Source organism: Cricetulus griseus, chromosome 7 (genome assembly GCF_003668045.3).
Source record: "Cricetulus griseus strain 17A/GY chromosome 7, alternate assembly CriGri-PICRH-1.0, whole genome shotgun sequence".
In the NCBI taxonomy this organism is placed as follows: Eukaryota; Metazoa; Chordata; class Mammalia; order Rodentia; family Cricetidae; genus Cricetulus; species Cricetulus griseus.
In genome coordinates, this window is record NC_048600.1 from 132,330,397 (window position 1) to 132,356,858 (window position 26,462).

The following is a 26,462-nucleotide window of genomic DNA, read 5'->3' on the forward strand; positions in this document are numbered from 1 at the left end:
GCGGAAGATGTCAGCATTTTGTACTTCATGGGTAGTGAATCAGGTTCCTGGAGAAACAAGGCCCAAGTAGAACTATATGCCCAGACCTTCTGAGTAGCCACTCTGTGGGCCCCCATCTTCAGGTGGGGCTCAAGGAGGGCAGGACTCAAGCCAGGCCTGTGGTGCATTCTCTTCCCCGCTGTGTCTGACTCGACTCAGCTCTGGGCAAAGGGTGCTTTTATTCTTTGGCCTACGTTTGAAGTGCCCACCGCAGTCTGGCACCGTGCAGATGCAGGGAGCCTTGGGATGCTGTTGATCTCTGCAAAAGGGGGCAGAATGAGGGTGATGAGAGTGTGGCTGTTAGTGTGGCACTCTTTCAGCCACAGAGGGGTCAAGGGAGGGTCTGGGATTGTGAGAGGGTGCATGGTGAGACTGGTAGGTACACTTGGAACTGGACCCTGCTGACTTAGTATTAGGTGTGTTTCAGAAGTGGCTTCTGGTGCAGTGATGGAATCAGGGTCAACAGTCACCAAGAAAGCCAGCTTTGTTTTCAGTGGCACTTGAGGGTGGCACTGGGGGAGAACGCAGAGTATCATGCTTGCATATACATATACATATGAGAGACCCATGCTAGCCCTGGGGACACGGCCACCTGAGGTACTAGAAGTGAAAGTCCAGGGAGAACTTCTTGCGGTCCCAGGACAAGCTATTGTGACAGGGCAGCCATTTCCCAAGTTGTTTGTGCAGCCACTCTGGGCTGCTTGCGCCATGTAGGCAGTGGTACTATTGCTAGGAAGTGTGACCATCTACACCAGGGAATGATTAAGCAAGAGACTCCTGGGGCTCCAGTGTGGCCGCTTTCAATGTGACTGCTATGAATTGAAGAGCCTCCAGCTGACCCCTGGTCTGGCTAGGCCACCCTGTGGTCTCACCCCAGTACCAGGCCATCCAGAAATCCTTGGATCCCTGTATACCCCCCTGTGGTCCTAGGACTCACAGGATCTAGGGTTGTCATCCTTGGTCAATGACATGTTTGGCGCCCTTTTTCCACCTCCACCCACTGGTTGCCAGCCACTGTTCCTCTCCATTTCCCACATGGCTGGCTGATGCAGATAGATGGAACCCAGAAGAAATCCTTCCTCCCCGGCATTGCTCTTTGTTAAGGTGTTTGGTCATAGGGATAACAAAAAGTAACCAATACCTCAGTAAAGAGGAAAGAGCAGCGGGTTGGGTGTAAAGCCTGGACCCTGGAGCTGTGCTCAGAATGGAACTGGGGGCCTTCCCATGGGGTCAAGGGCCAGCGCTTCTCTGAGCACCATCAGAAAGACAGATGTATAGTAACCAAGTACTTCACGAGGATAAACACGACCATGCAGGGAATGTTCATGTGTTTCCTTGGCTCTGCACTCACGGGGAAACCGGGCTTTCCTGAGTCTGAAAGTTTCAAAGTTAGAAATGTTGTAAGAAATAAATAAAATTATACTCAGTTGCATACCCAGGCCAAGATAAAATCTGCCTTTGAACCCTGGCCTGTGTAGCCCTAGTCCACAACAGTCCTGGCCTGCTCTCCAGTCCTCCTAAGTGTGAGGGGAGGGGCACCCGGCAAAGAGCCTTATGTAAGTGCAGCCAGCCTGCTCCCAGACACTGAGTCCCCGTGTCTCCCCCCCCCCCCATTATGTAAGAGGATATGTTTATGAGGCCACATAAGTCAGCCTGCAAATGTCTGAGTGCCAGAGTTCCCAGAGAAGAGTCCAATGGCTGGCTTGAAGCTAGAGCAGGGAGTGGGCATTCCCCCCACCCCGTGGGACCTCAGACAGGGCTCTCAGCTGAGCCCGAGGACATGGTGGCAACTGTCAGAGTGCTAAGTAGTACCCCATGCCGTGAGAGGCTGGGATGGCCAAGCCTGCCTGCCAAAGGCAGGCCTCTTTCAGGTTAGGGCCACCAACACAGCCCTAGCCTTCTGGGCCCAGGCCATGCAGACAAGAGGGTGCTGGGGCCTGACCACCCTAGTGGCACAGGGTATGCGGCAAGTTGACACCACATGGCCTTCTGGGGCAACAAGTCTACAGCCAGGCCACCTGCCCCAGCCTGCTGACTGGGCTTTTCTAACAAAGTGCCTTTCTCTGCTCATGCTATCCTATCAGCCTCTACAGGAAACCCAGCTATTTGGAGCAAGAAGGTTGTATGTTAGAGAGGGTCATTTTAAGGAGAAACTTGTCATACTGGGCAGCTAGAGTAAGCCACAGCACCCACCCACCTCTGCGTCTCCAGGCTTCCTGGGTGCTCCTGCCAGCTCTGAAGACCCCAGCACAGCCCTTCCTGGCCAAAGGGTATTTGTCCCCATTGGCACTATATGGTTCATCCCTGAGAAGGCCTCATGCTAAGGCTGCTTCACTAACCCTGGGGTGTCCTCTCTTCTCTCCCCAGGCAGGCCTGGGACCTTGCTGTGGACATTTGCCTGTCTCAGCTGCCAACCATCATCGAGGAGGGCACTGCCTTCAGGGTGAGTCTGTACTGCAGAGGAAACCCCCAGGAGACCCCGTACCTCCACTACAGACACCTGGACTTCATGTGTTGCACCCAGAATTCTGGTGTCAGGGATTTAGTTTTTCACATACCTAGAAAAAAAGATGCAGCTTACAGAGTTTTCAAGATCGGGTCAGCCAGGGACTCAGGTTGGGTTTTAATATGGTTGACCTTTTTGGGGGGGAGGGAGGTCCGAGACAGGATTTCTCTGTAGTGCTGGCTGGCCTGGAACTTCCTTTGTAGTGCAGGCTGGGAAATGGTTGACTTTTGAAGGCTGTTTTACCCCAGTGTGTTGCAGTCATAAATCAGCTTTCTTCATTCAGCCCCTCTCCTCCACCAGTGTAGAGCATGTTTCCTACTGGTGCCTTTTACCGGGGTGCCTGGGGTGTAGCTCAGTCTCAGACTGAGGTGAGAGTTGGGCAGCTGCATGGGTTGTACCTGGGTCCACTTGTGGCGTGTACAAATGATTGACGCTGGCCAGATCCCCCTTTGAGTTTTCCTTTGTGGAGCATCTGCTGGGATGAAAGCACCAGGATTGAGTAAAGCCCTGCCCCTGACCTCAAGGGCACAGGGCACGGCACCAGTTAGACATTAGGGACCTAGATTAGAGGCCAGGAGCACAGAAGTAGGTCAAACACGTTCATGAAGCTAAGGTGACATAAGGCCTGGGGAGGGCATGTTGGACTCTCATCTCACACGGGTCGAGGCCAAGAGCCAGGCAGTGTTTCTGTGGGTCATTGAGACACCCTCCCTGAGCTTTGGTAGCTTCATTTTGTTGTTGTTGCTTGAGGCAGGCTCTTTCTACATAGTCCTGGCTGTCCTGGAAGTCACTTTGTGGACCAAAGTGGCCTTGAGTTCACAGAGATCTGCCTCCTGAGTGTTGGATTAAAGGCGTACACCAAAACACCTAGCCTGGTTTCCTCATTTTCAAAAGGGATTCTGAGGAAACCCAATTCAAGTGGCTATGTGTGATGGCTAAATGAGTTAGCATCCCTACCGAGCTTAGGACAGACTTTACACATACGGTCAACCCTCACATGTTCTTACACAGCTCACTGCCCAGTGAGCAGTGTGTGTCAGCATCATCTGTGAGCATCCCTGCTGTGGAATCCTGCCTGGGCCTGTGTGTGCACTAGCACACTGCGTTCTTGGTGTGTGTAGGCTGTGCTAGCTCCTCAGATGTGCCCCGTGGTTGAAATGGTGGGGGCAAAAGGCATTTAAAGATCTCTTGGTCCCTTTTGTCAACATTATGTCAATTATGTTCTACTCTTCATTGCTTGTTTGGGGAGTGGGAGATAGTATTTTATTATAGATGCTTTTAAGCCCGGAGCCAAGTTGGAAAGACTCTAAAGCCAGCTCCCACCACTAAGTTCTACCATTAGCTTTCATACAGTGTCCCCTGTGCCTGGAGCCTGTCTGGCACACACTCTCTGTCTGTCTGTCTGTCTGTCTGTCTGTCTGTCTGTCTGTCTGTCTGTCTGTCTCTGTCTCTCTCTGTCTCTCTCTCTGTGTGTGTGTGTGTGTGTGTGTGTGTGTGTGTGTGTGTGTGTGTGTGTGTGTGTGTGTTTTACATGCCCCGCTCTGAGTATCTACACTGAAAGGATGACATAGCTTTGTCTTGTCTTGTCTTTCCCTGGTGCATGTAGCATCCATTGCTCAGCCTCTAAACAGAAAGCCTGTGTGCCTGCATTTCCTAAACTGTTTGATGCAGGAACAAGTCTCCTTCAGAGTCCCAAACCTCCATAAAAAAATGACACCTGGACAGTGGCAGACCATGGCAGCTACCTCCACCTCTGATCCTTACTTCTGTGCAAACTAAAATGTCCCTAGTGTTCCCCAGGAGGTACCAGGGACTCTAGGTGCAGCTGAATGCCTGGAAAACCTCATTAAAACATCAGTCTTGCTGGACGATGGTGATGAATTCCTTTAATAGCAGCACTCAGGAAGCAGAGGCAGGCCTGGGCTCTACAGAGCAAGTTCCATTATAGTCAGGGCTACATAGAGAAATCTTGTCTTGAAAAACAAACAAAACAACAACAAAAAAGACCACTCTTTTTGACTTCAGATCCTGGTTTCCCTCGCTCAGGAGATGAGAACTCAGCCCCTAGGATAGCACATTTTGTGTTGCGTTCCTTTCAGACTGAGCATGTATGTTCCAAAGCCAGGCATCTTTGCCAAGGATCTCCTTGCATTATCTCTGACCTGATGGAGTCACTGTTCCTCATTAAGGGGTCATCGGGGTATTAGGTGCGGGGGTGGGGCAGCTGATCTCAGCCATGCTCTAGCCTTTTTATTTTCTGCTTTTGGGGGTGTATAGAATAGATGCAGAAAGCCGTATGTGTCATAAACATATGGCTTGGGGAATCCTCACCAGTTCAGCACACTCTCATACCCAGCCCCCATATCAAGCACTCACAAACTGTTCCTTCACTCTGCAGCTACTTGCCCGTCTGCTGCCGTGGCTGAGCACTGATGGAGTGTGCTCACTCTTTGTGTCTGGTTGCTTCCACCCAACAATACGCTTTGATAGAAAAACAGAGTAATGGTGTCTGCAGGCTCCCGTCCCATGGCCAGCGTGTGTTTTCAGTGTCAGTCTGTGACCCTCACAGCTTGTGCTGGTCCAGGCCCAGGGACTGTGTGGCTGGAGACAAGGGGAAGCAAATCACCCTGATCTGTCTGTCTTAAGTGTTGCTTTTTTTTATCATTTTGCACACATCATAGCAAGGTCTTTACCTTCATTTCTGGAATTTGGGGGCATTCTATCCTCTAAATGTTGGATACACTACAAACAACCTCAGTGATGGCATCCTGGGCACTGCCCACCTGTGTGTGCGTGGGTAGCACCGTGCTGTCCTCGTGGGGGCTGCTAGGGCAGCACCACGCTGCATGTGAGTTAGTCGATACAACTGGACAGCTGTACACAGTCTTTGGTTCACAGCCCTCCTGCTGTCCAGGGTCTGGCTCCATGTGTCCCCAGTGCCACCAGAATGTGGCTTTCTGTTCTCTGGTGGGTCTGTCTTTTATACCTCTCTGCTGAGCTGCAGTTGGGGTTCTTTTGTCTCTCTGTGGATATCTTTTGTTCTGCAGACTGCATTTTCATGCTTTTACCTTTTTTTTTCTTGTTTAGCAGACATCTTTTGTTAAGCAAATGCCTATTAAAATTTTGTTAAGGGTCTTTGTTGCGTTGTCCAAAGCCATCCTGAACTACCTGAAGTGAGCACCCCCAAATGCATTTTTCTTCACTTCCAGAGCTTTGTGTTACTTCTCTCTCAGAGCTCTGCTGACTGTGAGGGGGAGCAGGGAGTGTTTGCTGCCCATGTGATGCCCACTCGACCTGGTAACTGTGTGTGAGCCGCTTCTAGCCTCTCTGCTGTGTTCTCTCAAGCACTCTGTCCAGGAACCACAGTCACAATTCTGACTCTGAACATCTATAGATGTTGTTGAATCTGCTAGTCTCCAGCTGTGTTCCTTTCCACAGTTATGCCCCTATTACTGTTGACCCTTTGTGTTTCCATGTGACTAGCATGGTAGCTTGTCCATTTCTTCAGAAAACCTGCAGGACTTTGACTGAGTTTATGGAGTATCAGACATTGACTTGGGTAATGCTGACGTCTGTATGACACTGGATCAACACAGCTACATTCTGTTGTTTTTTTTTCCTTTTTATTTGTATGTGTATTATTTATAAATAATGTCAACTTGACTAAATTCATATCTTTTACTACTGTCTTAGTCAGGGTTTCTATTGCAGTAAAGAGACCCCTTGACCACAGCAGTTCTTATAAAGGAAAACATTTCACTGGGGCTGGCTTAAAGTTTTAGAGGTTTAGTCCATTATCATCATGGTGAGAAGCATGGCAGCTTGCAGGCAGACATGCTGCAAAAGGAGCCGAGAGTCCTACCTCTTGATCCGCACGCAGCCTATGAAGAAACTGGCCACACTGGGCATAGCATGAGCATATGAGACCTCATCCAAGTGCTCAGGCCACAAGCCTGAGACTTCCCCTCTTCTGTCCAGGCTGTTAACAAAACCTGTTAGACCTGCTCCCACCAGCTCTGTCCCTTGTGGTCCCTGCCTTGACAGGACTGAGGGTGAAGGTGGTGTAAAGAAACCTGCCTCACTAATCAGCTCTTCCTTTTTTTACAGCACAGCCCATTCTTCGCTGAGCAGCTGACAGCATTCCAGGTGTGGCTCACAATGGGGGTGGAGAACAGAAGTCCCCCTGAGCAGCTGCCCATTGTTCTACAGGTTAGTCACTTCCCACAAGCCTGGACTGTCCCATGGGAGGGAGGAAAACATGTGTGTCCTAGGCACAGGAGGGTCTGGGCAGTAGCAGTTCCCCCTGTGGGGCTGTGCTTCGGGCAGATGGCACATCAGCGCCTTGCATCTGATCTGAAGTCAGTAGATGCTTACTTATTCCCAGTGGCCTTTTCTTGGCAAAGCCATTGGTGTCCCTTTGTCCTCTCCCAATTAAATATAAACTGGGATAGATCACCATGCCCCCCTCCTCCTGCTTATGAGTCGGGAATTGATGAAATGCTGCTGCCAACAAGCTTCGCTGAGGTGCAGGCTCTTGGCATCACTACTTCCTTCTGCTTGGAAGGACATGAGATGCAAATTTGTCCTGTGAGAAAAGGGTGAGGCCACCCAGCAAATCCTAACTGGGCCACAGCATTCATTGTCCTGGCCAGCAACCAGAGCTGCACAGACAGGTCAGGTGCCATCAGCCTTCCCTTGGTGTGTCTGTATCATGTACAAGCTGGTCTAGCTGTGGGGAACCCATTACTGCCTGCTGACTTTTGGTTACTAAAATGGCATGGGATAGAAATGTGAATAGTGGATTTGTCCTCACGGGTGGGTAGATAACAGGTCACCAAGTTTGTGTTTTATTAAATGTATGTTTGTGGGAGAAACTGGTGAGCTGGGTTGTGAGTAAGAAAAGCCAGATTGGGCACTGAGGACTTGCCCAATTACTGTAGAAACCAGAAAATAGCATTTATCAAGCGGGGGTGGGGGGTGGGGGGTGGGGACAGCTATGTCAGAAGCTGTGGAAATCATGCGAGGGGAAACTTGGAAGGGTAGGAAGCCATCCCACATCCCTGTAGGAACAGAGGACAGGCTGCACTCCAAATGAGAAGGACAGAACTTGCCGAGGGCCAGTGATAGGGCCATCACTCTCTAGAGCACTTATCAAGTTACTTCCCGCTGTGAAACGGGCCATGGATCTGATTTCCACCTGGCTAGGACATGGGTCCTGCTCTCTTCCGAGAAGGGCTTGTACTTGCTCGTTAGGGCTGGGAGCCACATCGTGATGGATGACCATCCATCTTCTCTGGGCCGAGCGCTCAGGGCAACTGCAGCTCAAATATCTCTCCGGATAGAACACAGTGGGCCCTTCCTGCCCAGAGCCTCCCTCACAGCCGCTAGGTCATTCACCTACCCCAGAACTCGGGTTTCTCCCCATCTAGAGCCCCAGGGATCCCAGCCAGCAGGAGAGAGGCAAGAACGAAGAGCGTGTGGGATGTGAAATGGTAGCAATGGCAGGCTCCTGCTGCCGTGGAAACCTTTAAAGGAGGACTTGGGTCAAAAGGGAGGCAATGCTGTTGTTACTTCTTTTCTGACATTATCACTGCTCTCTTGCATATGTCTACATTAGTTGTTAGACTGTCCTGGGATTGCAAAGTGAGGATAAGCTATGTCAAATGTTTCCAAAGTAACAACAGCAACAGTAACAGTAGCAGGACAAAGCCTGGAGAGCTGAGATGCCCATGTGACTCCAGGAAATGGCAGCAGCACTGGGGGCTCCTCTCCGGTCACCTGGGTCACCAGGCAGCTCTCTCTCCAACCTGCCTCTTAACTGTCTCGGCACAGCAAAGTAAAATTGGTCCTCCCCACAGCAGGGCTGCAGTGCCAGGCATGTTAGTCCAGTTCTTCGGGGTCTGGCAAGCAGTCCTTCTGTAAATGGCTTTTATCGCTTTATTTTTCATGTTCCACTTACAACACACAATCTCTCGGGGAAAGGGAAGAACTCTAGAGCCTACCTGATGCCAAAATGTGGAGAAATAGCTGCAAAGAGAACATGAGCCACTTTCCATGTGATTTTTCAGGGAAATGTAAGCAGCAGGTCCTCACCACACGCAAGGCTCTGTCTCCCCCACCAGGCCCAGCCTGCCCCAAGGGTGAGCCCTAATGAACAAAGCTAGGAAAGGAAAAGACAAAAAAGATAAAGGCTAGTGGGTGCAAAGGGGTTCCAGTTCCATGAAGCCCACCCTGGCCTCACTCTTGGTTACTTTCCTTGCTTTGTCCTGGAATCCATTATTATTGCAAAAGCCAGAACTGGCTTTTCACAATTATCCTCCAGCACCTTGACAGAGCTGGAGACATTAGGAAGGGAGAAAGCATCTCTTCGGGTGCCTGCCACTCCCATAAGCCAGAGTGAATTTTTCTGCCCATTAACGGAGAGGCGTTAGCTGATGGTGTGTGTGTAGGAGCACTGCGAGGTTCAGTCAGGCTGTTGAATCGCAGCCCCGATAAACAGTAACGTGGACCCGGCCTCTCCCACACAGCCACAGCATCTTTTCTGCCTTTTAAAAGTGAGATCAACAGAAAGGAGAGAATGTCAAGACTGATCTCTATAGCCACCGTCGGGTTTCAGAAAGCAGTCCCAAAGCATGGGGCCTTTCTGTTTTTGTGTGTCTCTGCCTGGGACCCTCCACAACCACCATCCCCTCCTCAAGGGTCGGTGGGCAGAGGAATCCCAGATGGAAGAAGAAAGGAAGTCATCGTCAAGCAAGAAAGGCAATAATGAGTTCACAGGCCAAAGTTACTCTCTTTTGTGGCTGCCCTCGGAGGTTCCTGAGTTCTGCTAGGGGGAGGTCCTTGCCCCACCCCCACCCCCAGAGCCCCAGTTTCTCTTCATGTCTCAAGCAAAAAGGCTGAGCAATGTTTGTACACCATGAAGCGAACATGGGTAAGACCCTGTTTCATGTCACATCTGCTCTGTAGACCCACTTGCCACAAATGACAGGAACCCAGAACCAAACGGCAGTCGCTGCCATTTGTGCTTTCCTGTGTCTGTGACAGTGTGAAGCAGGAGTTTGGGTCTTGGTTGTTATGTTTCGATTTTTAAGAGATTTACTTATTTTATGTACCTGGCTGTTTTGCCTGGATGTGTCTGTGCAGCATGTGCACTGCCCACAGAGGCCAGAAGAAGACAGCAGATCTTCTGGAACTGGACTTGTAGATGGCCGTGAACCACTATGTAGTTTCTTGGAAATGAACCCAGGTCCTCTGCAAGAGCAGCTGATACTCTTGACTGCCAAGCCAAATCTTCAGTTTCCTACCACACACACACACACTTTCTAATTTTTTGAAGTGCCAATACACACCCTAAAAAAGCCAGCCTATATTCTTAAAATAATTTTAATTCCTTTTGGACCTCAGCTTTTTAAAGGTATAAATCAATAAAAGAAACAGGAAACATGCTATTTGGGGGGAGGGGAGACCACATAGTGTTTACATTGTTTCCATAGTCTTCATTGATGATGCTTATTTCCACATAAAATGATAGTGAACAGTGTTGCCCATCAGCAGTCACTATTACCTGATTTTGTTCCTAAGGATTGTTTTGACCTTGTACTGAGTATTAATAAATCAGAGCCAAGAGATGTCGGGTATTTTACCCAGTAATGTCCCAGTGAGTGCCGTGGTCATGCCTCTTGTTAGAAGACTGAGGTAGTTAGCCTAGGGCCTGAGGTAGTTAGCCTAGGGCACCGTGGTAATGTCATGTAGATGTTGCAACCTATAATTTTACTTTGCAGATTTATCCTCAGGAGAAAAAAATGTTTAAATGTGCAAAGATGCGCAGATTAGGGTATTTCTCACTGCATTGTGATATCTAGCATTGGGGACTTGTTTCAACAAACTGGACCTTTATACAGAGGACATACTGTGCTGCCATTGGGAGAGGAGCTGCTGTGCGTGTCTCGGGATGGGGCGTAGGAATAGAATGTGTAAAAGCTGGTTTAGATCCATCTAGGCAAACGTGTCCATAGAGTGCTGGTCCTGATGGATACAGTGGGATGTTCGTTTGTCCATCCTGTCTGAGGCTTGAGCTTACACAGGCAGCATCCGAGCTAGAAAGAAGAACCACTGGACATGAGGACCCGCCCCGGGCTGCCGGCCCACACTGGAGCTCTCTTAGCCAGGTGGCAGCAGTGTCATTTTGTTGTCCTTCAATATCTTTCTTGTCTTTCCAGGTGCTGCTAAGCCAGGTGCACCGGCTGAGGGCCTTGGACTTGTTGGGACGCTTTTTGGACTTGGGTCCCTGGGCGGTGAGCTTGGTGCGTGCCTTCTGCCTTACCTGGGGGAAGGGAGGCCGAGATTAAACTCAGTGAGGTAGTCTATGAACTGCAAACTAGAACTAGCCAAAGTCATGTGAGCTAGGGTGAGCTCCTTCCTGCCTGGTGCATTGGGGTTTTTGTCATTGGTCCATGTCATTGTTAGACTTTCCAAAAGCCAGGAGCCACAGGCAGCTGGGCACATACCTTCCACGGCCTCTTTCCTCCCAGGAAGTCCACATCCTCATACTGTCTGCACCATGATGTAGGCCTAGCTCTGAACCATTCTTCTGGTTCCTCATTCTACAAAACAGGAGAACCAAGCAGCAATCCATGTTTCCAATGAATAAGTCATAAGGAAACCAAAGAGAGCTGGGGGAACCTGCAGACTAAAGGAACGTTAGAGCCTTCGACCATCTGCAGTGTGGAGAGTTTATTGGGCTCTTCTTGCAAGTAAAGGTTTAGAGCTAAAAAGATGGCTCAGGCAGGGCGTTGGTGGTGCACACCTTTAATCCCAGCACTCGGGAGGCAGAGGCAGGCGGATCCCTATGAGTTAGAAACCAGTCTGGTCTACAGAGCGAGTTCCAGGACAGGCTCCGAATCTATACAGAAATCCTGTCTCGAAAAAACAAAAACAAACAAACAAACAAAGATGTTGGCTCAGTGGGTAAAGTGCCTGTGAGCAAGCCTGAGGGCCTGAGTTCAGATCCACAGCACCCACGTAAAAGCTGGTACAATTGCCTGCACCTGCAACTCCAGCAGTGGGGGAGGCAGAGGCAGGTGGATGGGTCCCTAGAAATCACTGGTGGCTGATCTACCAGGTGAGGTGGTAGAGGAAACCACCCCAAGTCAACCTCCATTTGTCTTCCTGTGCACACATAAGTGTTTCAACATACAAATGTATGCATGAGTGTGTGTGTGTGTGTGTGTGTGTGTGTGTGTGTGTGTATACATAACACAGACACACACACACACACATTTGCAATAAATTAAATGAAGTTTAAAACAATACTTGGGGAACAATTATACATTTCATATGAATAGGTTATTTTACATTATAAAATATTATAATGTGCTGGCCGTTGGTGGCACACACCTTTAATCCCAGCACTTGGGAGGCAGAGGCAGGCAGATCCCTGTGAGTTCGAGACCACCCTGGTCTACAAGAGCTAGTTCCAGGGCAGCCTCCAAAGCCACAGAGAAACCCTGTCTCGAAAAACAAAAAAAACAAACAAAAAAAATTGTAATTATAAGCAGTAGCTGTTCATTATAAGTGACACACAGTAAAATTACCTACATGAGGTCTGCTGCAGAGTGCTATAGGATAAGCAGGTTAGCAATCTTCAGGTTTTATTAATTAGATATTGTCAACCAAGAGCAATCAGTTGCAGGCTAGCATTGAAGGAGGAGGGGGGAAAGCCTAAAAATAGGAAGAACAGTATTTGAGGGGGAGGAGAGAAATCTAAAGTTAGACAGAAGAGCCCAGCATTAGTGTCTCCAGCTTGGTCCTGTGGAGCAAGGGCCAGGGATGTGTGCAGCTGAGGTATGAAGGGAACAAGTCAGCCTCAGTGGATTGGGATCCCTGGGCTGTGCTGACACTGTCTTTCACCTCCAGGCCCTGTCCGTGGGCATCTTCCCCTACGTGTTGAAGCTGCTCCAGAGCTCAGCCCGAGAGCTGCGGCCACTCCTTGTCTTCATCTGGGCCAAAATCCTCGCTGTGGACAGTGTGAGTAGGCTCCATTCATCCCCAAGGGTGGGACTCTGCCTGTGGACTCTAAGCTACCGCACCCCACCTGACACTGATCCCCCAGGTGTTAGGTGGGGCTGCCATTCCTGTGTTTCCAGAATTGTATGCCTGCAGGCTGTGGCTCTCATCCCTCATTCCCTCCCTCCCTCCCTCCCTCTCTCCTGCAGGCTGTGGTGTCTCTTATAAGGGACCGAGTGAAACTCTCCCCCAGCATCTACCTCTGGTGACCAAAACCAGCCCTAGTCTCTACCAGATGCCAGATCTCCTGTTTGTCTTCTGTGTGTCCCTGGCACCTGCACTCTTGACCATACCCTGACCATTCTTGAGGCCCTTCTCTGTGTTTCTGACAGTGGCAGCAAGTGGCACTGGGCCCAGCCTGCCTCCCCACCATAGCTCTTTCCTGCCACACCCTCCTTTCCCTGTTTCCAAACATGCTAGCACTGGCCCCAGAGCCCAGCCCACACGTGTCCTGTCTGTACCCATCCTACCTATAGCCCTGGATGGACCACTAATGATCCCTTCTTTACAGGTGACTTCCTAGCCCCAGCACTTTCCTGTTGTGTCATCCATAACCCCTTACATCTCCTGGGACCTATACCCAGAACTTTGTGCTAAGGTCTGTAGGTGGCAAAGAGATTAGCTGTCCCTGTCCTTGACCTCAGAAGGCTCACTACCCTTAGGGTTCACAGACACAAACAGCTTAAAAAACAAAACAAAAAACGCTGTGGGGCCAGAGTCACACCTTCTAGGAGCAGGATCACTGACCATGAGCGTGACATGAAGTGAACGGTCAGCTTGTTACTCTGAGGAGAGCTGTATGTGACCAAGGGCTAGAGGCTGACACTTCAAGCAAGCAAGGGACAGTAGAAAGGTCCAGAGAACTGTGAGGAGGGCAACGGATGAAGCCTTGAGCTGTGTTTCACAGGCTATGGGGCATAGAGCTGTAAAAACTAAGCTCATTTGTGAAGCAGGTCTAGTGTGAAGTAACTCATAGGAAAAAGGTCCTCCCTGAGGGAGAAAGTTTGAGGTGAGTGCGGGTTCAAGCTGTGAGGAGACCCCATTCCTGGCTCCACCAGCAGCCAGGAGAGGCAGCATCTCATTCAACCCCACTAGTTCACCCAGTAATAGAACTGGAGCATGAGATGAGCTGCCCTGATGATCAAGATCTGTCCCCGCTGGTGGCTATAGCCTATGAGACCCTTGGGTGCAGATGTGGAACAGGTCTAGGGTACCCAGGCAGAGAGAGCGTGGAGGCAAACACAGAGGAGGTTCCAGATGAGTTGCCATCAAAGATGAATCTCCCCCTCGACAGGGCTGTAGATGACTGGGAAGTCTGCGTTGTCTGCACTCCAGAAGGGGCTCGCTGTGATTACCAGATAGGTTGGAACCGGCTTGGCAGGGACCATGGGGAGGAAATGGCACCGGTATGTGTTCAGGCAGCTCGAGGGGCTGGCCGGCGAGGAAGGAAGTAAAGAGGTGTCAGCAGTCATCAATTTGGCTTATCTACTTGCTTTTGAGACAGTCTGAAACAGATCTGTGGGTTGGGACACCTGTGGAGGTATTGGATGACCCTTTCACAGGCTTCATCTAAGACTATTGGAAATTTGCGTTATGATTCACAACAGGAGCAAAATCACAGTTATGAAGTAGCAACAAAAGTGATCTTGTACTTGGGGGTCACCGCCACGTGAGGAACTGTGTTAAAGCGTCAGTGTTAGCAAGGCTGAGAACACTGCTCTAGAAGGAGCAAGCCTGTTTCTACCCTATTGGTAAGGTGTGTTCATGTGTACAACTACACATGGATTGTGTAGGAAGACCTTTGCAGCTCAGAAAAGACGGCACAGGAGTGAGTGGGTCATCGCTCCAGCTTGTGACAACCAGAGAGTGACATCTGAGGCCGGGTCTGGATCTGTTGCCAAGGCAGGAAGACAAGGCCCTGCAGGTTTGGCAATGTTACCGGCTGTTCTTCCTTTGAGGATGACCTTGAACTCCTGACCCTACACTGGTCTCCCAGGTGCTAGGATTATAGGTGTGTGCAGTGATGGCAGTAGAACCCAGGGTTTCATGTGTGCTAGGCAAGCACGCTACCAACTGAGCCACATCCCCTGCCTCTCCCCAGGGGGAACCTCGGCTCCTCCTTGTTCTTGTCACTGTGCCCTGGGAGGCTCCACTGAGGCTGTCCATGGTCTTCCCTCTACCCTGGACCTTGTTCAGCCATATTCTTTGGTCCCCTTTTCCCCAGCCACCAACTGGCTTGGAGACTGTAAGTGCCACATCCCACACTGTACCCACTATCTGTCTGTCCTGCCAGCATGCCACTCCACACAGTCCCTTTCTCCCTTCACTCCTTCAGCCCAGACTTTTCTAACTTTCTAACCCTGGGCACCTGCTCAGTACCCCCACGCTCAACTTGAGACTCTGCTGGGCACTGTGCTGGCCCTGATGCTCATCTTCCTGGACAAGCGTTCATGGACAGCGTCTGCTGCCATTTGTTTGAGCACCCTGTCTCACTCCCCTGGGTGTCCACCTCCAGCAACCGTGACCTGGAAAGCACTTTTGTGACTTCCGGTGAAATGGGGTCCCTCAGCATCATGTTTGTCTTACCTGTGGCACTGAAGTACGTTCTTGATAAACTGGAAGCTTGCTTTTGTGACTCACAGAGCCCATACTTTTTTTTTATCATTTCTATTTTACCTTTATTCCAATTTACTGAAGGGCCAAGTTACATAAGCTTTTCTCAGGAGCTCACTTTTACATGGCTTCTCTTCTACCCTGTAATCGTCTTCCTCTGTATCAGCATGTTTGGAATTGGCAGTAGTGATGTCAACATGGAAAGGCTCCTGGGAGTCTGTCATGGAGCAAAGCTGGGGCAAAGGAACAAAGGCAGAAATGATCACAGGGCATGGCTCTGTGACTGTGCATGAGACATGGAGTTTGGCACTGGTAGCCAGTGCTGCATGAACACATGTGAACCAGTTGGTTATCATGGTTAAGTTTTGAGTTTGTTATTTTTTCAGTATTTTTGTCCCTAAAGATAACTACACCTATGTTTGAAGTCTTGGGAGGAGTCAGATCTGAAGGCAGGCAGTGCTTCCATGACATGGTCACTGACCTTACAGTTAGCCACCTTGTTCCAGTGAGCCGAGAGTGGTGTTTCAGCTACACTCATCTCAGTCCCTGCTCACTCCTGGACACACAGGCTGCTTCCGCTGTGCTGCAGCAGTCTTGAGTAGACACAGCCTTGACTCACAGTTGCAACATGCTGAAGACCTTGTGATACCAGTGCTTAGCTGGAAATGCCCTTGCCTGCAGTGCTCCTGTAAATGTCTGCAGGTGCCAGAGGCCATCTTGTGAGTTAATTTCCTAACCAGTTTTTGCACCTGTTTGTTTAGTAGCAGTCATCTTGCTGAGGGACATTGTGAAATGTGTCCGGTTGAAACTGAGCCTCATTTCCTTATCTTTCCTTCTTTTAATGACCTTGCCCATAACTCCCAGAGACAAAAATTCCATGTAGGCTTAAGCAGCCACCCCTCCCCTCCTCACATCTGGCCTTGCCATCTAATTGCCTCCCTGCTCAAGTGGTACATGCTCCCTGTCAAACTCAAAGCACCCCAGGTAATTCAAGTTTGCCACTGTGAGGGTCCATAGTTCATACATAGCATTCTACAGATGAGGTGACCTGTGGGCCTTTAGTACATAACAGTCTGCAGATGAGGGGACCTATGGGACATTAGTACATAACAGTCTACAGATGAGGGGACCTATGGTCTATAACATACAGCAGTCTACACATAAGGTAACTTATGGCCTATAACTCATGGCATTCTACAGATACGGTCTCCTCTGCATATAGACAAGCCTGTTGTCAGTGCTCTGGCATGCTTTAGAGGTCTGAGAAGGGTAATGCCTGCTCAGGCTAGACTCTGCTAAAGGCCCGTCAGGTTCTTGTCTCCCTAGTATCTCAGGAACACTACTGTGTACCACTCTGCTTGAGAGTCTTGGAGGACCCAAGCTAAGCGCAGGAGTCATCAAGCCCTTAAGATGGGTTTGAAGCTGAATAGATGGCTGCTCTTCAAAAAGACCAAGTTCTTAGTTCCCAGCACCCATGTCAAGTAGCTCAAACCACCTGTAACTCCAGCTCCGAGGGATTGCACACACACTTCTGGCCTCCCACATACGTATATAATTTTAAATAACACATTTACACAAAGTATTACAAATACATGTATAATTTAGCATAATATGCATGTAATTACAACTTTGTGAACCTTTATATTAAAATATGAAATATAATTTTAATAAGCTTTTCAAGGAAGGAGGTTTTTGGTTTGTTTTTTGATGCTGAGTCTCACTAGTTAGCCCAGGCTACCCTCAAAAAGAAGAATTCTTTTAAAAAAATTTTTTTCGTCAAGTGAAAACTGAATAATCTTTGGAACACAGCTAAACAATGCTGGGAGTCCCTGACTGCATGTGTTAGGAAGGGAGACTCAGCTCCTGGTCTCTGTGTCCACCTGGGGTGCTGGTAAAAGAGAAGCATAGGAGGGAGGCGCATGGAGACAGAAGAGGCTGGGAAGAAGCCGGGGCCACTCAGTCACACGGGTAAAATTGAGGAGCCGTCACCCAGACTGGGAAGGACGCACAGAAAGAAGGGTCTAGACTGTGGAGCCGCAGGCGATACCACTGATGGTTCTAAAAGGATGGGAGGTAAATATTGTGAACGACCTCGACAGACAGGCTTGTTACTGACTGACATGGAAGACTTATTGAAGAAGAAACAGATGATCTTGGTAGCTTTATATCTATTAGAGAACACTACAAGTCCAGATGGTTTCCATGGAGAATTCTTCTAAACATTAAGGAAGAGGCATATGGGTAACAGCACACCCCTCTCTGTATTGCTTCATGAGATAAGTAACACTCTGGTACCCAAACACAACACGAGAGAATTGTAGATAACAAAAATCCTAAGTAGAAAGTTTCAAAGAAACACCAATATGCAGGCCCCAGCATATTGCTAAAGGGCTTGCCATGAAGGTGTGGGGACATGAATTTGATCCCCAGCCCCCACATAAAAGCTAAGTGCATCTGTAGTTTTCAGCATTGAGGGGCAGAGACAAGTAAATGGGAGCTCTCTGCCCAACTAGTCCAGCCAGTTAATGAGTTCCAGGCTCAATGAGGGGCCATCTTTAAAAAAAAAAAACAAAAAAAGTAGAGTGTCCAGAAAGACACCTGCCTCCCACATTTACTGTCGTGCACATACACTTCCCTCCCTCCCTCTCTCTCCCCTCCCTCCCTCCCTCCCTCCCTTCCTCCCTCCCTCCCTCCCTCCCTCTCTCTCCCTTCCTGTGATATAAATAAATAATACACCATGGCCTGGTAGGTTTTCTTCAGGATTGTAAAGGTATTTCACAATGAGGGTGAGTTTAAATTGTCAACTTGTGACAATTTGGGGTGCCATTTCCTGCACCCTGCATATCAGATATTTACATTTTATTCAGAATGGTACCAAGGTGCAGTTATCTAGTAGCATCAAAAATAATTTTATGGAACTGCAGTAAAGGCCGTGTTAGGAAGGTTGAGAACCTCTGGTCTGGAGTCAGTGAGGAAGAAAGTCTCAGTGAGGGGCTGTCTAAGTCAGGCTGGCCTGTGGGCATGTCTATGAGGGACTATCTCCATTACATTAATTGATGTGAACAGCACAGCCCATCTGTGCAGAACCGTTCTCTGGGGTTGGGTCCTGTGTTGTGTAAGAATAGGGACTGTGAGCAGAGTGTAAGCACACATGCATGCACTCTCTGTGCTCCTGACTGTGATGTTTCATCAGCAACAGGAAAGGAACTGAGATAGCAATTAAAAGTTAACGGGCTGACCATATCAACAAAAGAAGAAAGTCACATTTGTACTCTGAATTCTCAGGGGAAACTTTGAGTGGGTTCCCAGCACCTATACCAGGTGCTGGCTCCCTAGCAATTATAACTCCAGCTCTGGAGGATGTGATGCCCTCTTCTGGCCTCCAAGGGCACAAGCACACATAGACAGATAAGCATTTAAATTTTAAAAAGTTTACCTAGGCTGTGGAGGTGCATGCCTTTAATCCCAGCATGCTGGAGACAGAGGCCAGACAGCCTCTTGAGTTCCAGGTCAGCTAGGGATACATAGAAAAACCCTGTCTCAAAAAAAAAAATTTAATAGATAAAACAATAAAGGAGAGAAGAATAAAAACTAGCAATAGAGGGAAACCGTCTTGACTGACAAGCCCCAACTGCAAGAAATTTACAGCCACTGTGACCCATCATAAGGAAAGACCAGTGCTGAGTTCAGAAGTAGGACCAGGGCACCCACTCTCACTTCTTGCCTTCGTTTTTTTGCACTGGAAATTCTCAGGAAGAAAGAAAACCACAGGGTGGAACCGGGGAAGGTATTACTGTCTTTATTCAAACAGTGTGTGATAATCTGATTGAGTCTATTTTTAAACTTCTGCAGAATTTATAAAATATCACTAAGTCTGTTGCTTATAAGATTAATATACAGAAAATTCAATTTATGTCTTAATGTTATTAATCAACAATTAGAAATTGAAATTAAAATAAAGGTGTCATAACATATGAAGTAACAGCTAAATTCTGACAGAAGATAATAAAAGATATACTCATCAAACACTACAAATGGTAGTGACAAGGGATTAAGAAACACCTAAGTCAACAGAAGACAGTCTGTGCCCAAGACCCTGCTTCCAAAATCCATATAGAAATGGGCAAAGGACCCACAATGACCAAAACAACCTTGAAATAGAACAAAGTTTCTATATTTCTATAAACTTCAAGACTTGCTCTAAATCCACGTACTGAAACTTCACATGGCATCAAAGTGGACTGACGGGTAGGATAAAGCTGGCAAGTCCACTCCCACAGAGAGGAGAGAATTGGTGTTCAACAAAGGCTCAGAGACAGGCTGGTGGAGAGCAGGTTGTCTTCTCAACCATTGGGCGTTTGGGACAGTTGGACATCCATGTGCCCAAGTGTGGAGCTCGGAGTCATAAACCTTGTAGAAAAGTGCGTGAGAGAGAGAGGCAGCTGCCGAGTTTTCACACGGCCACAGAGTGACTTCACGGACAGTCCTCAGGGGGTAGGTGTGTCTTCTGTCTGCTGCTGGCCAGTCGTGTCTGCATAGAACAAAACATTTTCTTGCAGGCTTCAGTTACCTTTCTCTGTCATGTTGGTTCCAGGGATCTTGTCCCACAGCTCCACTCTGAGTTCCCCTTTGTCACACAAAGACTTGTATTGTAGCACTGTCTTAGGGGCTGGGGCTGCCCTCGAGGTGTATGGCAGTCCTCAGCCTCTCAGGTACTGGGACTACAGGAGCAGCCAGCACATCCAGATCTAATAGCTCTCATTGTTTTAATAGTTTGACATTGGAAGTAGTCTAAATGGACACTAGCAGAGATACATGCTAATCATAGATTATAAAAATAAAAAAAAAAAACCAGAGGCTCACCCCAACATAACCACATCACATGAAAGACACTGCTAATAGAGCTGTGTATGGGTGGCTCCGTGTGCTTACAATGGCAGAAGGCATGTGCTTGTCTTTTGATCAGTGGCTACTTGGGGGCAGATGAGGGAGGGATGGGATTTACAAGGGACATGAACCAGCAAGAAGCTAGATTCAGCCTTGATGGTGGTGATGGCCTCACAGCATGCCTGTGCCCTGGGTTTGGGTTCTGAGCTGTAAGTCTATGCCATGTCTCGTGCATCGTGTACCTCCAGTAGTGTGGCTAAAGATTTGGATTTTGGACATACAGCAATCTGTACTGTTTCCTCCTCAATTTTCAAACAAACAAAAGGTGGGCTTTGCTTCAGACAGATGCTGCAAGGTGACTTAACACTGCCCTGGAATTTACACTAAACCAGAGGCCATAACACATAACTGTGTATGAGCATAGTACTGTCACTGAAAAAATAACTGAGTTGGGGGAAAATGTCCTTTTCACTAAAAATATTCCTTTTGGAAGTGCACATGTGTGCAGAAGCCAGAGGTCAGTGTTAGGGTTAGAGTTAGCCAGTAAAAATATTCCTGTTGGGAGTGCACATGTGTGCAGAAGCCAGAGGTCTGTGTTAGGGTTAGAGTTAGCCAGGGTTCCCATGCTCTTAATGCCATATGTGCTCTTCTGTCCCCGCACCCCACTCACCCCGCAAGGGCTTCTTCCCTCCCCATCTTGTGGGTACTTTCTAGTTTCCTGACACTCCAGATTAAACACAGAATCCTAAAAATCTGAAGCTAAGATCCATGTGTAAGAGAAGACATGCCTGCTTGATTTTAATAAGTCCCCCAAGTTGTTGTTATCATCTGTCTGTACTAATTAACAAGAATAAGGGAGGAGGCAGTTAATTAAGGGCTGGTGTAAGCTGGCTTCCAGCTAATTGAAATTTTTTTCAATAGACAGAATTAATGTGCAATCCAGGCAGACCCTCCAAATCATAGTTAATAAAGTTTTATTTATAGTACCATTGGGGAACATCCAGGGCATGATGTTAAGGAATGTGGGGAAGCACTCTGAGTTGGTATTGATGGGATAATCCAAAGTCAGGCATACACAGAGGTTTACCCTGTGTCCACACTGCCCAACCCTCAGGAAAAGCTTCCATGGAAAAAGACAGCCAGAAAAGAGGTGGAGGTTTCCTTTTTTCAGCCCCTTGACCTATGTGTCCTTTGCAGTCTCCAAGTGTCTGTTATTTCCTCTGCAAACTGATTTTCTTTAAGGAAATTTGATCAGGGGCTCCCTTTCTCCACATTTCCCCTCCTCACTTACACAAAGCTCTGTTGAAAGAGAGTTCAAGGGTCAGCTGTCTCCCTGCCACTTGCTGCCTTGTGTCTCAAGTTGTGGCACTGTGGAGTGTCCACACTGGTTCTGCTGCCCCACTTCAGGGCTGCCCCGGGGAGAATGCAGACAGGCTCCACCTGAGCCCGTCCTGTGTCCAGACACCTGTGTGTCCTGTCTGTTAAGCTTTGCTCTGGGGGATGGCCCTGGATTTTATGGAACCCTGAGATGATAGTGGATTCTGTCCCCTGAGCCCCACCCCAGCTTCCTCCACAAATGCACCAGATACCCATCTCACTTCAGGGCGTCTCTGTCCAAACCCCATGAGGGGATTCCTTGGGGGGAGAGTTCAACCCCTCCACACCCTACCCTATCTCTCCTTCAGCCCTCCTCACCTCTTGATGACCATGGCAGGATGAGGAGTGCCACTCCAGTCTGCACAGCTCCTGCCTGGTTTTGCTACATGCTTTTCTGGGGACTCATAGTGACAGGCTTGGGGTGGAAGACAGATGAGTGCCCTTCCCATGCATGGAAGCCTTGCTGTTAGTGCTAGCAGGCTTCTGCCTTCAGAGTCACCACACCCCCAGTCCCAGCTTTGCTGTGCTCACAAAAGCAGTTTGGTGATATGCCAGGCTTTGCTACAAACATTGCTTTGTTTCTTTATTCACTTCCATTTTGTTTGTTGGTCTGAATGTGGGTTTTTTTTCATGTGTGGGTATGGAGGGATTTTATTTTCACTATTTATTTAGACTTTGTATTAGTTACTTTTCAATTGCTGTGATTAAACACCAGTGACTTATGGAAAAAGAGCTTATTCTGACGCCCCCTCCGTTGGGAGGGGGCGTGGCAGAGAAGGCCAGAATTGGAGACAACTGGAAGTGGGCAAGGCTATAAACTCTAAAGCCATCTCCAAGATTCCACCCCCTAAAGGTTCTAATCCCCCCCCCCCCAAACAGCACCAAGTGTTCAGACTCATGAGATGAGCCTATAGGGGACATGTTTCATTCAAACCGCCTGGCTTCTTTTACAAGTCTCTGTGTTTGGGGTGATGTAGTTTTAATACTTCTGAGTTTTTCTAATCTCCCTTCACCATGAGGAAGCCATGTCCCTAAGAAGGTGCCTTCATGCTGGGCAGAGTTAAGACATGTTACCCTTGATGTCGATGACTTCACAGTCACAGCTTGTGGACAATTAGGAATATACTCACAGAAAAGCTCAACAAATGTTTCCTCCTCCCCTCTCTCTGCCAGCACCTCATATTCATGTAATTTCATTCCTTTGAGGGTCTGTTTTGATTCAAGAATGGGTTGTAGTCTTCAGACAAACCAGTGAAGGGAAGAGAAGTGTTAGGGACCCTTGTTTGCAGAAAGCTTTGTTTTGTGCAAGCCAGTCTGGCTGAATGGGTTCTGAGTGTTGCCATACTGTGTGGTAAAATAGAAGGCCATATGAAGGCACCTTTTCAGCAGCAGTTATGGCTGGAGCACATGATCTATGTGGTGATGTTTCTCCCCAGCACAGGTACACATCAGCAGCACACGTCACAAGCCCCCAGTGGTCAGCGTGTGTCCCCTCAGGGCTCATAACTAACCGTGACATGGAGCACCTGTACTGTGAGTGTAGCCAAGACAGTGGGAAGTACAAATGGCGAACCCACACCATGCTTTCTGTCAGAGTCTGCATAGAAGGGAGCTTTTCTGGTCTGGACTGGAGGGCAGAGCCTGGGAGGACCATAGGGGAGGCTGAGTAGCAGCAAACAGGAGTCACAGGGGTGCAGAGGTGGCTTGGGGACGGGAACAGCATGCTGGGAAGAGAAGGACAAGGTGAGTGTCCTTCAACAGGGCTCGGTCACCACCTCTGGGCGTCGTCAGTTGCTGGTGCCAGCTGTGAAGAACCTCCATCTCAGGGCTGGTGGGATAGCTCAGAGGGCAGTATGTGTGCACGCTGTTGTTTATTGTTGTTGTTACTATTAGCATTATTATATTGAAACTAGGCATGCCTTTAATCCCAGTACTCAAAAGGCAGAAGGAGGGGGATCTGAGTTCAAGGCCAACCTTGTCTACATAGCAAGTTCCAGGCCAGCCAGGACTTCATAGTGAGATTCTGTCTTCACAGAAAAAAAAAAAAAGAAGAAGAAGAAAGATCTTGGTCTCAGCAGTAGGTGTGGAGGAAGACCTATCACATAGTTCTGTGGGACCCTTGGGGACAGTGCAGGACCTGGTGGGTCCAGTGTAAGATCCACATAACAGAAGTCATTCAAGTACATTCCAGCCTCAGTTCTGTGTGTGGCGGTGTGAGTTTGTCTGGGGAGCCCAAAGGGTCTGTTAATGCTAATAAAATAACTTAGTGAGGTAGAAGTCTTAATATACAGAAGCCAAAGTAGCAACCGTTAGAGGATTAGACAGGAAACAGCAGCCTGTGTGTGGTAGGGCCATAAATCCAGGAATAATCTAACCTGAGATGGGAAAAGCTGCCACAAACAACACCTTAAAACATTCCTGAGAGACACAAAATCAAGTTCAGCAAATAAAAACATACCCTGCTCTCTTACAGAAGGATTCCATGTCATAAACACGTCAGTGTTCTCTCAGTTAATTTATAACTTTAATATAATCCCAGTAAAATTACCAAAGGGCTTTTTTTCTGGAGTAGACAAACATTCTGTGCTTCCTGTGGAGAGATAAGTAAGAAGAGGCAGGAAGCCCTGGATAGGAAGAAGAGTGAGAGAGACCCTGTCCTCCCAAACACCACAGTTACCAGAACACTTCTATTACCATGAGAGAGGGCTGGACCAGCTGCAGACAGACACGTGGGACTACACAAGTGGACTACACAAGGAATTCCATGAATGAGAGTGGGAGCCTCTCGGGTTTGCAGTCTTCACCTGCGATGGTAGAACAGCCCGGAGGCTGCTGTAGTTTGGATCTTGAGTGACTCCCGGAAGCTGCTAGGAAAGACTGGAGCGAGTAGAAAGTGGTTTGAGACTAAGAGGCAGGACTGCTGGGAGCTTGTAGATCATCGCAGGTGTATCTTTGAAGGGCAGAGTGGAGCCTCCATCCCTTGTCTCTCTGTTTCCTTGCTGCTGTCAGGTGAGCAGCTTCTTCCACCATGTATTCCCTTCCCTGATGTACAGCCTCACCACAGACCCAAAGGCAGCCCGAGACCTAAACCATCACTTAGAATAAGCATACCTTCCTTCCTTTTTTTAAAACAAGGCTTTCTTCCTGTTAAATTGAGTGTTTAAGGTATTTTATCATAGTGACAGAAAGCTGAGTGACAAGAGATTAATTTCCACACCTTGAACAATAGGATTCAGGTTAAAGAGATAGATTCTTTAATAAAAAAACAAACCCAGAGAAGCATTGGAAGAGAAGCCAGGCAGGTTGTGTCTTAGCCTGGAGTGATTGAACTTTTTAAACTACAATTCCAAATTTAGATGTCTTTGGAAAGAAACTTACTTGAATACAAATAAATTTTAATAGAGAAGTATTCCAAACTATGCCACAGGTAAAAGAATATGTTCCCTCATGCATAAAGGGCTTCTAGAAGCAAAAAATTACCAACAGTTCCATAGGCAAGTGGTTAGACTGAAAGCGGCAGCAGCTGGCTGACAGGCTGATTGATCCAGGGGCTGAAGAGGTGGCTCAGTGGATATGACCACTTGTTCTTACAGAGGCTCTGGGTTCAGTTCTTGGCATCACGCAGCAGCTCACAGCCACCTGTAACTCAATTTCCTGGGGATCTGACACCCTCTTCTGGCTTTCTCAAGTACTGCACATATGTGGTGCCCAGACATGCATGAGGCATGACCCAGACATAAAACAAATCTTTAAAAAAGAAAAGTTGGTGCAAACGGTTGTTGACAGTGTGAGGTTGCTTGTACAGTAACCTTTTTTGCTTGTCAAATAGGCCCAGAGTTGAAGCATCTCACAAGATGCTGTACTGTGAAATGCACCAAGTAGTATAGGCTTCAGAACAAGACACTACCTTTGATCTTGCAGTATGCCTTGGGAATTTACACTATAGTTCTGCAAGCCAACACAGGAAATAAACATACTAGAAGTGCATTGTTTGTAGCATTGTTTAACAAGAGATGGCTCAGCTAGGAAGTCCAGGCATCCACAGGAGGCTGGTTAAGTCCACAGTACTAAGGGTGCTGGCAGGGGTATTGTCAGGAGCTGTAAAAAGAGCAAGGAGCCCTCCATGAGAAAAGGGAGGTGATAGGACCAGATCAACACACTACACCTATGGGTGCACGGGAATCAGCTTAAGAGTGGAGCCCTTGGGGGCCTCCACTCCTGTAAAGCCAGGTCGTTGACTTTGCCACAGAAGGGGGTTTCAGGATGGACCAGTGTGAAACAGCTGGGACTTTTTTAAATAGACAGTTTCATGTATATTTAAGCACCAGTTTAGTGGGAAGAAAGGCATTCAAGGAATCACCCGAGAACATGTTTGAGGGCTTCTCCAAATTCTTCCTGTGTCTTAACAGTAGCCAAGTTACAACTCAGAAGGTTGCTAAGAAGCCTCTGCGTCTTTGTTTCACTTTTGATAAGTGAGATGGTTCACTCCAGAGGTGACCTGGATAGGGTTGTACTCTGACAAGATAAAGACAAGATAGGTCACAAGGTTGCAGAGGGTTAAGATGGAGCTTTGCTTATAAGTGGGGTTTCTTGTGAGGCTCCTAGAACACTGGGGGTTTCCAACTAGGAAAGAAGTCCATAGGATGCTTAGCCTCCAGCAGGACCTGTTGCCATTTTAGCATCCCTACGAATGTAACAAGGATATTGCCTAGTGTGACAGCCTGAACAGCAGATGCTGGGAGCCATTCAGAGTTTTACACCCTGCTGGCAGAGGCTTCAGGGAGCACCCTTGTCCCTTCCCATAGCTCGGTAGTTTTCCTTGTCCGGCCTGGGTCATGTAGCAATAAAAATTTTATAAAGAAAAAAAGACTGAGGCATCTTGGCACAACAGTTTAGGGAAATTGGCTAAGTGTCAGTAACGAAAATGCATCGAGAAACAGAAGACTGGACGCACACAGTGGCAGGGGAGCCTTCA

The 26,462-nt window shown here is 48.2% G+C and overlaps 1 protein-coding gene across 4 annotated transcripts in view; it reads left to right on the forward strand.

The window, feature by feature from the left end:
• Rptor (regulatory associated protein of MTOR complex 1) overlaps window positions 1-26,462 on the forward strand; it is a 258,920-nt gene that overhangs the window by 187,167 nt on the left and 45,291 nt on the right. For all 4 annotated transcript variants that reach the window (XM_027425469.2, XM_027425467.2, XM_027425470.2 and 1 more), the window contains 4 exons: window positions 2,407-2,482; window positions 6,653-6,754; window positions 10,765-10,848; window positions 12,461-12,571. In XM_027425469.2, coding sequence (XP_027281270.1) covers window positions 2,407-2,482; window positions 6,653-6,754; window positions 10,765-10,848; window positions 12,461-12,571 — 373 coding nt within the window. The remainder of the gene's footprint in view (window positions 1-2,406; window positions 2,483-6,652; window positions 6,755-10,764; window positions 10,849-12,460; window positions 12,572-26,462) is intronic.